The sequence below is a fragment of the Carcharodon carcharias genome, chromosome 3, assembly GCF_017639515.1.
Source record: "Carcharodon carcharias isolate sCarCar2 chromosome 3, sCarCar2.pri, whole genome shotgun sequence".
Taxonomy (NCBI): Eukaryota; Metazoa; Chordata; class Chondrichthyes; order Lamniformes; family Lamnidae; genus Carcharodon; species Carcharodon carcharias.
This window is the reverse complement of record NC_054469.1, coordinates 105233776-105246454: the sequence shown is the minus strand read 5'-3', so window position 1 is coordinate 105246454 and position 12679 is coordinate 105233776. Positions and strand designations below refer to the sequence as shown.

The following is a 12679-nucleotide window of genomic DNA, read 5'->3' as shown; positions in this document are numbered from 1 at the left end:
CTTCAGCCACGTATGCATCCGATATATCCTACAATTTTACTCTGACTAGCACGTGGCACTGGTAGTAATCCTGAGATCACTACTTTGTGAGGTCCTACTTTTCAACTTACTTCCCAACTCCCTATATTCTGCTTTTAGGGCCTCATCCTTTTTTTTAACCTACGTCAGTTTGTACCAACGTGTACCACGACCACTGGCTGTTCACCCTCCCCCTTCAGCATGTCCCCTAGCCGCTCTGAGATATCCTTGACCCTAGCACCAGGGAAGCAACATACCATCCTGGAGTCTTGTTTTCAGCACAGAAACGCCTATCTATTCCCCTTACAACTGAATCCCCTAAAACTATTGCATTCCCACATTTTTTACTTCTTCCCTGTATAGCAAAGCCAACTGTGGTGCAACAAATTTCAGAATCACAGAATCAATTTGGCTGTTGCTGCTTTCTCTGACAGGCCATTCCCCTTAACAGTATCCAAAGCAGTATATCTGTTTTATAGGGGAATAGCCACAGGAGATTCCTGTGCTGTCTGCCTAGTCCTCTTGCTCTGCCTGGTGGTCACCCATTCCCTTCCTGCCTGTGGACTCTTAGCCTCCAGTGTGACCACCTCTCTGTTCGTGCTATCTACGATACTCCGCCTCGCGGATGCTCCACAGTCTCCCCAGCTGACGCCCCAGCTCCAAAACCTAGGCTTCAGGAGCTGCAGCTGGGGACACTTCCCGCACACATGCTGGCCTCGGACACTGGAAATGTTCCCGGCTTCCCACATAGAGCAGGAGGAGCACACCACAGCTTTGAGCTCTCCTGCCATGACTTACCCCTTTAAATTAAATTAAACCTTATGGAAGATACTTAATATCAAATAATATCAATTACTCTAGGGCCATTCTTCGCTGCTCCTCGCTGTTACAGAATGTAGCCCTTACAACAATGAACCACAAAAAACGACCTTAAAAACTATAAGTGATAAAAGTAGTAAATACTTACCCGACCGTACTCACGGTACTCAAAGCATCACCTCGCTCCCTCGTCACTGAACTCCCTCAGTCACCAAATTCCAAGTTAAGCACTCTACTATAGCCCAAAGCAGCACTCCAGTTCCATGGCCCTGAGCCATGTGCTGGCCCGACATGAGCATCTGTTCTTTTTGGTTGTCAAATGAAGGACGCACAGCTCAATCTCATCATTTCGATGTCGCTGAAACTTTGGTAGGGTTCATATTCTATACTTGTTATAATGAGGGAACTGGAAAGTCAGCATCCTGGCCAGATCAGGTGGCTGTTAAATTGGGACTCCAAAAATGAGCTGAACTGCATTCATCTCATGGTACATTAACAGTTCTGATGCATTCAGATGTTCCTTTGTGATGTTCAAAGGTATTCACGCCCAAAGATACCAGTTTACAGTAGTTAAAAGGGGACAAAACTATTTAATCCAGTGGTCATTAAATGGTTGGCCATGCTTATCCAGAATGTGATCAGATATGAATATTTCCCATGATTTTGTGAAGTTGTTCATAAAATGTCCTCCTGAGCAACCGTACATTGTGAAATCATTATGAGCAATTTGACTGGAAATTGTCTTTAACCACCAGCAAATGTACTGATGAAAATGCTCTCATATAATAAAAAATAACTTTACTCACAATGCAGACGTGATTTACTCTTGGATGATTTTACGGGGTCCAATTTTCCCTTTTGTTTCAATGATTCCTGTGCAGGTTAATATTTATAATTTACAATGTACTATTTCTAATGTTTACATTGTCAAGATAATCTCTGGCCTAACATGCACCGTTATCTTGTCTACCTGAGAAGGTATCTAACTTGGGGATGTGATGACTACTTATTTACTCCACCAATACAAACTAAGCTTGGTGACATTGTCAAGGGATAAGTCTCCCTCGATCCGGTGTTTCTACCTCTCTTTCTTTGTGACCCTCCATAAATCTACCTCTGACCAAGCATTTAGTCACCCATTCTAATATTTTTTGTTTTGCACTGGTGTCAGTTTTTCTCTTATGCTTATGTGAAGCTCTTTTTTTCTTACTTTAAAGGCATAGATGCAAGTTGTTCTTAAGCGGCATGATAGATTTGAGTCACTCCTTTTATATCTCAGATCGACGAAAAGGCAAAACAAAACGAAAGTTAGTTAAAATAGTGTTTGTTAAACTTCGACATTGAAAGATTTATGAATAAGTTTTCATGGTCACATTCTGTTGTTAGTATGGACTTCATCCTATATTACATTCACTAACTGCATTGAATGTTGAACTGGTGAGGTCACTTTGGTGATTTTATACAAATACATTGATCCAGTCTTTATGATAATAGAAAATAAGTAAATGGAAAACTAATGTTTTACCCACTTGAGGTCTAATAATTCCATCCATCTGAAATGGCCTCAAAGCATTTGCATTTCACTACAGATCATTAGAAATGCAATAATTTTCCAGCCCCTCGTGCTGCAGTGACTTTGCCACATTGACCTATAATGTGAACATTATTGCTTGTCTCAGAATTTTCAGACCGTATTGCCCTCGAGCACGTTCGCTCCTGAAATAATAAATGTTTTTTTTTTATCCAGGGCAAACAGCAGAAGAAAAGTCGTTGCTATCCCCCAATGAACCGAGAACATCGCAGAGTCATTCATGAGCTGGCTGAAGTCTATAGTGTTGAAAGTGTCAGTTATGACAGTGAACCCAAGCGTAATGTTGTTGTAACTGCTGTGAAGTGAGTGTTGGTGATGCTAAAGCTCTCTTTCATTTTTTTTTTTCTCTTTTCCACCTTCCTGACATAAAGAAAAATGGAATTATATTTTTCTGTTTGCTTGATGCATGGGAACCAGTTTGCTCAGTGGAAGAAATATTTATCTTTCCTTTCGAGGGTAAATGGATTCTAGATGAAATGAGTTCTGACAGTTTAGTCCCTACTGGGCATAGGCCCACAGCACTAAACTATCCCCGACTCAGCAGTGATTGGCAATCTCAAAGGCCACAGGAAGATTGCAGTCAGAAATGGAAAAATTTCACATGAGTATATGGAAGGCGCTCTTCTAAAATTAGTATAGCGACACATTGTTAACTGATTTAAGAACAACTTGACTATCATTTATTTCATTCCTTTTGACACACCTTGCTGTACACAACTCTGATATAAGATTGCCATTGTCTAAAGATCCCTTGAAAGCAGTGATAAAGTAGCTGACTGAATAAGTAGAGGTGATCAGAAAAGTTTGTTGAAAAAGCAGGCTGGTTATAATGGCAAACTTAATTTTCACAAACTGGGCAAAGTCGCACAGGCAGCAAATTTCTGTGTGTATTTGAGATACAGATAAAATTTTTAAAAAGCACAAGGAAGCGAAGAAATAATTGTGGACATGCTGATAACTTTAATATTAATGCTAATGTTGTCTCCTTTCTGTGTGCTGGACCTTCCACACAATGGTTGGAATTGTAAAAGTAGACATTTGGACAAATCAATTACTCCCAAGTTGGTTCTTTCTGTCTGGTAAACCATAAGGAAGAGACTGCAGTTCCTACCTGGTTATATTTTCTGCTAAAAAGCAAAGTTTGATCATGATTTATGTTCTAGCTTTATCTCATTATTTCAACAAATCACCTTTCTTCTCAGAGGAAAATCTGTGTGTCCGAATGTTTCACTGACTTCATTGATTGAAAGAGAGATGGCAGCAAGGCCACCACCACCAATCGCACATTACAGGCAGCAGGCACTTAAGTAAGTACCATTTTGAGCACCATTGTCAGTCTGGCAATTCACAGGAAAGTGCTCTTGTATGCAAAACCAAGCTAGATCTTTAACAAAGAAAACTCAACTATGTAAAATAATATATTTTTGTGGTTTCCTCTGCACATTACTGGAGTCAAACCTAGGAGTGAGTCACAGAAAGGTGATTTCTTAAGGCATTTCCCACATCTGCTTCATGTACAAGTGGCGTTTTTGCTAAAAAGAAAAAAAGATATCGATGATGGCAGGCCAGGCATCCATCCTTGCTGCATCAGTGGAAACAATGGAATATCCATCCAGTGTTGATAACCAAAAGCCAACTCAAGGCTGATCAACACCCAAACCATACGGATTTCAACAATCTGATTGAAGACTTTTTGCCAAGCTATCTCCATCTTCCTGATCTAAACTATAGCACAAAACCAAAATCTCGTAAGATACCTTCACAACTACATTCATTAGGAAGGGTTCTCCCTGAACCTATTAGTTTCTCACCAGCTCACCTGATATGTTAGGTAGTATTAAGTTGAAATTCGGATAATCATCTTTTGCGCACCTCACGGGGCTTAGACCTCAACTGCAGATGATCATGTGGTGACAGGGATCACAATGTAGTTAAGGACTGTTGAGTTCCTCAACCTTTTGCCTGAGTCCGTAACCTCTTCCTCGCTACCTTCCACGTTAAAGAATTTGTTCAGTGGTACTTGACTAAACAAACCTTAATTCTTTCTACATTCCTTGTAAAATTGCTGCATTCACCACACCCATTTGTTTTCATTTCTTGGAAATGCAGTTATGATTTGTTCATGTAAGAAACCCAGTTAAGAGCCTTACCTCAGACAAACAATTTGTTGATCCCGTTGGATTTAAGTATGCTTTAGCATTCTGAAGAATGTAGCTGATCTCCAGTAGTTCAATGTGTGACCTTAGACAACAAATGTCACCAAGTTATTCAATTTAGGGAATATCATGATTGAGTGTAACCCTTTCTACGTCCTGGGTCCCATGCCTGTCATTTATAGATAAGATTTCTAAGTAACAGGCAAGGTCAGGAATCAGTGATAGCCTTCCCCACCATGATCCAGCTTTGGAACATTGAGATCAAATGAAATCTGCACTGACTGTGCACAGATAATCTAGCAAAGTCTAGGGATCTTTAAAATTTGCCTCCATTCATGTTTATCAATTTGCCTTTACTAATTTAGCCCCACCAGTTGGGATCTTAATCTGTTCCTACATACATTAATGGACTCTCTTTCAAACCTCTCAGTACTGATGACCTTAATTTTCTGACTTGAAAAACTGTCCTATAATGTCTCTGGTTATAGCTCATTGGCCTAATAAGATATAGTTACTAATCATTTGGAAGGAGTAATTTGACAAGGAAGAATTCAATGAACGGCATGACACTAGAAAGTTCTGTGGAACAAAGGGACCTTGGCATGTGTGTCCATAGATCTTAGAAGGCGGAGGGGCATGTTAGTGGGGTGGTGAAAAAGGCATATGGGACACTTGCCTTTATCAATCGAGACATAGATTACAAAAGTAGGGAGGTCATGTTGGAGTTGTATAGAACCTTGGTGAGGCCACAGCTGGAGTACTATGTGCAGTTCTGGTTGTCACATTATAGGAAGGATGTGATTGTACTGGAGGGGGTGCAGAGGAGATTCACCAGGATGTTGCCTGAGATGAAACATTTAAGTTATGAAGAGAGGTTGAATAGACTTGGGTTGTTTTCGTTGGAGCAGAGAAGACTGAGGGGCGACCTGATCGAGGTGTTCAAGATTGAGGATCATGGACAGGGTGGATAGGGAGCAGCTGTTCCCCTTAGTTGAACGGTCAGTCACGAGGGGACATAAGTTCAAGGTGAGGGGCAGGAGGTTTAGGGGGGATGTGAGGAAAAACATTTTTACCCAGAGGGTGGTGATGGTCTGGAATGCGCTGCCTGGGAGGGTGGTGGAAGTGGGTTGCCTCACATCCTTTAAAAAGTACCTGGATGAGCACTTGGCACGTCATAACATTCAAGGCTATGGGCCAAGTGCTGGTAAATGGGATTAGGTAGGTCGGTCAAGTGTTTCTCACGTATCGGTGCAGACTCGATGGGCTGAAAGGTCTCTTCTGCACTGAGAGATTCTGTGATTTACTTGACATTCTGACCAACAGTCTTTTCATCATGCCTCTTTTCTGCCAAGATAATTTCCTATTTATTGCTGCACTATGAATCTGAATTGAATGATACTTCAATTGTTTGGAAGTAGAACCTAGGCCCTTCAAGCTGACTTACCAGATACCTCTAGCTGTTATCATCCCAAGGCTCTAAGAAGACCACGTCCCAAACAAAAACTTGAAAACTGGGTAGATGGAGACATTTTTCACTTACCACCTTTGGAATTTCAATGACTTCATAAACAATTGTATTGATGCTAAAACAAACTCTTCCACATCCTTAAAACAAGTGTCCATTAACAAAATTGGTTAAGATGCTTTATGTAGCAACATTTACAAAATATTATTATTTAGGCCTAACAGCCATGGATGATATTTTGGTCAGCCCTAGTTAATGATTGGGAAGAGTATCCATTTTACTTGATGGAAGCACTGCTGCATTGATCTTTAAAGGGTATGGAAGGTGCTGAAAGGAGGAGGGTCATAATTTTGAATGATTCTATTTTAATTTTTTGAGGGCACGTGCCAACTATTGAATTTCCACCTGGCCATCTCCCGAGGCCTTATAGGGAGTTAACAAAATTATTTGTAACCTTCTCCATACTTTCAACATGGGACAAATTAAATTCCAACTTGTGGATGGAGCTCTTCTATCATGCAAGAACCATCTGGATCGGTGCTTTTGACTTAACCATATGCCATGATCAGGATTGTCATTCCCTCCTATGGTTTCCCCAGAATATGATCTAGGCCATAAAGTGCAACTCAGCAAAGGTTGCCTGTGGCCTGTGAGAAACGGAATTAAATTCAATCCACAAGGATACTAAGTGTTCCAAAACCTGGGATGTGCGCACAGTGCTGCAAATACATCCCAACCTTAACTTTCACTCATATCCTAAGATTATTTTTTAAAAAGACACACTTTCAACCTGCGAAATTGTGCAGTTAAACAACTTTCCAGCAGAGCAGATCTCTCTTATTCTGGCCTGGATTTCAAACTTCTGCTGCAAATTTGATGGGTTGTGACAAAAGCCTCTCCTTTCCAAAGCTGTTGCTTGTTAGTGTCATTCACTGAACTGATTGGGCAGCTACATATTTTCAGCGATTTAGAATTCCAGGTTAACTGAAATTGTGAATTTTGTTGATGCAAATCTCCATGTAGAATCAACCTGGTTCATAGACTACAACTATATGGCATTTTCAATCCATGTAGCAATCTGAAAATAATTAAAACCTAAGATAAACATGTCTAGTTTTAAAATTGTATCCATGTGTATCGTGAAATTACAACAAAATATATACCACAACATGAGAGGTGCGTTTATGCTTTTTCCCCCTCTGCTTTCAGATTCTTAATTTTGCAACTAAATTTCAGGAACAAAAATTAAGTAATGTTTAGCTAAATGCGGAGCAGAAATAAACCATCTAGCCCATCGAGCCTGCCCCACCCTTCAATGCAATCATGGCTGATCTTGAGCTTCAACTTCACTTTCCGCCACTCCATGCATATCCCTTAATTCTCTGTAAGACCAAAAATCTGCCCATCTCAGCCTTTAATACATTGAATGTTGGAGCATCCACAACCACCTTGGGTAAGGAATTTCAAAGTTTCACAACACTTTGAGTGAAGAAATGTCTCCTCACCTCAGTCCTGAATAATTATCCCCTTATCCTGAGACTGCGCTGCTGTGCTTTAGATTCCCCAGCCAGCAGATATAACCTCTGTGTCTACCCTGTCAAGCCCCTTCGCAAGCTTGTATGTTTCGAAGAGATAACCTATCATTCTTCTAAACTCTGGAGAATATAGACCCAGTTTACTCAGCCACTCATCATAGCACATCCCTCGCATCCCAGGTACCAAAGTAGTGAACCCTTGTAGTTCTGCTTCCACTGCAAGTATATCATTCCTTAAATGTGAAGACTAAAACTACACACACTATTCCGGGTGTGGCCTCACTAAAGTCCTCTGCAATTGTAGCAAGACTTATTTATTCCTGTGCTCCAATCCCAGAGGCCAACATGACATTTGCCTTCCTAGTTGCTTGTGCTATGTGCTATCTTTGAGTTCCTTGTGCGAGCATACCCAAGATCCTCTGAATATCAACATTTAGACATTTCACATCTTTTAAAAAATATCCTGTACTTCATTCTCACGATCAAAGTGAATACCCTCCCACTTCCCCACATTATACTCCATCTGCCACTTTGCTGTCCACTCACTTAACCTGTCCATATCTCTTTGCAGCCTCTGCATCCTCCTCACAACTTACATTCCCACCTAGCTTTGTATCAACAAACTTAGATACATTACCCTGTCTCTTCATCTAAGTCATTAATATAAATTGTAAATAGGCGAGACCCCCAACTCTGATCCTTGCAACACTCCGCTAGCCTCAACCTGCTAACTTGAAAATGCCCCATCTGTTCTTACTCTTTGCTTCCCATCTGCTAAGCAGTCCTCTGTCCCTGCTGATATATTGCCCCCAACTCCATGGACCTTATCTCGCCTATCAACCTTTTGGTGTGGCACCTTATGAAATGTGTTTTGGAAATCTGGGTATCCTATATCTGCTGGTTCCATTTTATTTACCCTACTAAGTACATCCTCCAAAAAAAAAACATTTATAATTTTGTCAAACACATTTCCCTTTTGTAAGATCATGTTGATTTTGGCTGATCGTACAATGCTTTTCTAAGTGCATTGTTAAGGCATCCATAATAATAGATTCCAGCAATTTCCCCACAACTGATGTCAAGCTGATTGGCCTTTAGTTCCCTGTTTTCTGTCCCTCCTTGAATAAGTTTGATGCTTTCAATTTGCTAGGACCATTGCAGAATCTAGGGAATTTTAGAAAATCATACAGCATCTCCAGCTATCACTTTTAGAACCCTAGGAGGTAGACCATCAGGTCCTGGGAATTTAGTCCCTTAAGTTTTTCCAGTACTTTTTTTCTGCTGATATCACTTATCTTAATTTCCTCTTTAGCGCTTTCCTCTATTTCTGGTATATAACATGTCTTCTACTGTGAAGACATACAAAGTATTTGTTCAATTCATTTCCTCATTCCCCATGATAATTTCTCCTGTCTCTGAATCTAAGGGACCAATCGTTACTTCAGATACTCTCTTCCTTTTTATATATTTGTAAAAACTCATGGCAAATTTGCTCTCATATTCGATTTTTCCCTTTTTCAATCAACTTTTTTGGGGTACTTTGCTGGTTTCTGAGGCACTTCCAGTTATCAAAGATGCCTCTATTCTTTGCAACATTATAAACCCCTTCTTTTAATTCAATACTACTCTTAATTTCCTGTCTGGACCTGACTCCCCTCATACCTATGTAATTGGCTTTGATTAAAATTATGATTCTTGTTTGTGATGGGCATATGCCACTTTCAAACTTAACATGGAATTCAGTTGTATTATGATCACAAGTTCACAGCAGACCTTTTACTGTGAGATTACTAATTAACCTTGCCTCATTACACAATAGTAGATCTAAAATAGCTTTATCCCCATTTGGTTCCACTACATGTTGCTCCAGTAAACTGTCACAAAAGCATTCTACAAACTCAGTTCTAGATCACCCTTACCAATTTGATTGGTCCAGTGTATCTGAAGATTAAAGTACCCCACAATTATTACATTACCTTTGTTACACACTCCAATAATGAGCATTGAAAATATTGCGCAAGCTTTCAACATATATTACATAATGGAATGGAATTACATGATGCATAAGGAGACCAAGCGTACATGTTTGTGATTTGTTAACTAGTTGCATTAACTGGAAATGCATAAATTAAAATAATTTTTTGAAATCTTACAGGATTGACAATGGAACAGTCGCCCTGCAAAAGTCATTCAAGGAAGAACCAATAATTGATTACTTTGATGTACAGGACTAGAAAGTCATTTATTTTCAAATACATTTGAAGTGTTGGATCTCACATCCTCGAGAAATTCAGAGGCTGATAAATAACCTGATCAGTAGTGAACAAAAAGGAATCAGTGAAGATTTGTAGGGAGATACAATTGTGTCAATCTATTAAACTTCAACCTGCATAATAAAGTAAGATGCTAGTCTCTGCTGTAGGATATCACTGTTGCATGAGATAAACACACAAGAAATGAAATCAAAACCTGTGGAATGAATTATGTATACCATGCATTTCTATCAGATGTGTTGCTGCTGTAGACGATGCTGAACAAAGGGTTAATATTGTTTTCCCCTTGGTTTATGTTTTTGAAAGAAATCAACTTCAGTGAGATAATGTTCAAGGTGGTGTGTAATAATTGCACTCAATAAAGATGAAATTAATATCAACAGATATAATTTACATTGTCTTTACAACAAGCTGTGTGTGAATGAACCTTCTTCAGAAGCAAGGCCATGACAGTGAGATTAGTTACAAGCAGTTGAAACACAAAATAGATCCCTTACATGAAACCCACTTCTCTCCCCATTTGTTAACTTTTTTAAATGCCACCTTGGTGAGTGATTCAGGAAACCCAACATGAGATCCTTAGATAATATAATGACCCCTTTTGGATTTGATTGATTTTTTTTCCACTGACCCAAAACACTCCCTGAAACTTTTGAGATATGCTTGAGTATTGTCCTAAAGAATTTGGCAGATCCCTGATACTCAATGCATGATCATACTGAATATCAGCAAGCTTTTCAGTTTGAATGCATTTTGAAGTTAACCTTGTCTACACCTGAGATTCTGGACATTTAAGTGCAACTAAAGCTTCTGGGTAGCATTCAGAGCAGTCGTTTTCCCCATCACCAACATAGACATTGTTTGATCCTGTCTATGCCAGAGGACTGAAGCATCGCAAATGTAATACTCCTGTTCGATAAAAAAGGAATGATGGCATTGTCCATCTCAGGAGAAGGACTGCACCCAGGATATATGTTTGTATTAAACATCATCTATTGAGGCTGTAGAGGCTGGCTCGGAGTGGCAGCCCCTTCCACAGATGAACAGCGTTGGCCCAAGGTCGACTGATTTTTTTTGCCTTCCAACAGGCCCTTTTCTGCCATCTGGTTATTTTTTTTGCCCTCCACTTTTTCTGCTCCCTAACTGCTTGTCTCCAGGCACTCTGGACAGCAGCGAGAACTTCCCATGCATCAACTCTGATCCCAGTCAACTTGAGGTCTAGCTTGCAGACATCCTGTTGGTCTCATACTGATGGCAAGCTCTCCCTAGACCATGTCTTTGGGGATGTGGCCGTCATCCAATCAGCTCATGTCCCAGCCAACTCAAGGGCCAACATGCTGGGGATCCCTCTACGCTTCTGTGCTTCCATATTCAGCACTGTCTTGGCAGGAGATGCCCAATGTTCATCTGAGGCAGTGAAGGTGGAAGTTGTTCAGCCACCTTCCTTGGCTTTGCGTAAGTTGTCTGTGCCTCACCACTGAAAAGGAAGGTGCTGAGAACACAAACTTGGCACACACGGAGATTTGTATTTTCAGTTAGATTGGTGTTGATCTACACTCAACTTCCCAATATGACATTGACGGCCTTGATAATCCTGGTGCTAATTTCAGTATTAAAGGGGAGGTTGTTGGTGATTGTTGATCCCAAGGTATGTGAAGCAGTCGACGACCTCCAGGGTGAATTCAATATTGATGGAAGGTGGCGTCTCTACATCCTGGCCCATAACTTTGGTCTTCCTGACACTGATCGAGAGCCCAAATGCCTTACAGGTCCAGGAGAACTGATCTACAAGTTGTTGTAAGTGAACTTCAGTTAGGATGCCGAACAACTATTCTCAGACTAGGACAATACGAGCTTCGGCCTTGGCGTGCAGCCTTACCAAGTTAAACAGCTTGCCGTTAGCTCTGGTATGCAGGTAGGCACACTCATTTGAGTCACCAAAAGTGTACAGTAGCAGCATGGAGAAAAATATGCCAAAGAGAGTTGGCACCAGGATACAGCCCTGCTTTACCCTGCTGCTGATTTTGAAAGTTTCCAATGATGTTCCTTTGTAACTGATGAAGCTGTGCATGTTCTTATGGAGAGAAGAAATGACACCCAGGAGTCGGGCAGCCTATTTTCCACAGCAGTTTAAAGAGTCAGTCTGTGCTGAGAAGGCTGAAGGCCTTGGTGAGGTCGATGAAGACAATGTGGAGTGGGCTGCACTGCTCGTGGTACTTCTCCTGTAACTGCCGAAGTGAGAAAATCATGTTGACCTGCCAGCTGTGAAGCTGCACTGAGACTCGATAGATGTGTGATGCCAGGGTCTGCAATCTGGTCAGAGCAACGCAAGCCAAAGACCTTCCCCACAATACGTAACAAGGAAATGCCCCAGTAATTGTTACACTCACTGCAATTCTCTTTGTTTTTGTACAAGGTGACTATTTTTGCATCACGCGTGTACTGAAGATCAAATTTTTCTTTCCAACAGAGACTCAAAAGTTCCTGGAGATGCTGCAACAGTGCTAGGTCCACTGATGATTTCAGATGGACGGCCATCCTTTGGAGCTTTACCACTGGGATGGTCGATAGCCTTGTTGAGCACTCCTACGGTGGGTTCATTGTCCAGCTGCTCATGACAGGATTGTCTGGAATGGCACTGAGCGCTTCTTCAGTGACAACGTTCTCCATTGTGTAGAATTCAGAATATTGCTGCACCCACTTTTTCATCTGCTTGCTAGGTTCAGTGATGATCAACTCTGTCTTTGGCTTCAAGGGGGCTGATTGGGTTGCTGCTGGTCCTGTTCCGTTCTGGATTCCTTCATATATTTCTCTCGCATCCC

General features: G+C 40.9%; 1 protein-coding gene across 6 annotated transcripts in view; it reads left to right on the top strand.

The window, feature by feature from the left end:
- nfx1 (nuclear transcription factor, X-box binding 1) overlaps positions 1–10237 on the top strand; it is a 137794-nt gene extending 127557 nt beyond the window's left edge. For all 6 annotated transcript variants that reach the window (XM_041184281.1, XM_041184278.1, XM_041184277.1 and 3 more), the window contains 3 exons: positions 2585–2730; positions 3631–3735; positions 9740–10237. In XM_041184281.1, coding sequence (XP_041040215.1) covers positions 2585–2730; positions 3631–3735; positions 9740–9818 — 330 coding nt within the window. In that variant the 3' untranslated portion in view covers positions 9819–10237. The remainder of the gene's footprint in view (positions 1–2584; positions 2731–3630; positions 3736–9739) is intronic.
- Positions 10238–12679: the final 2442 nt, after the last annotated feature.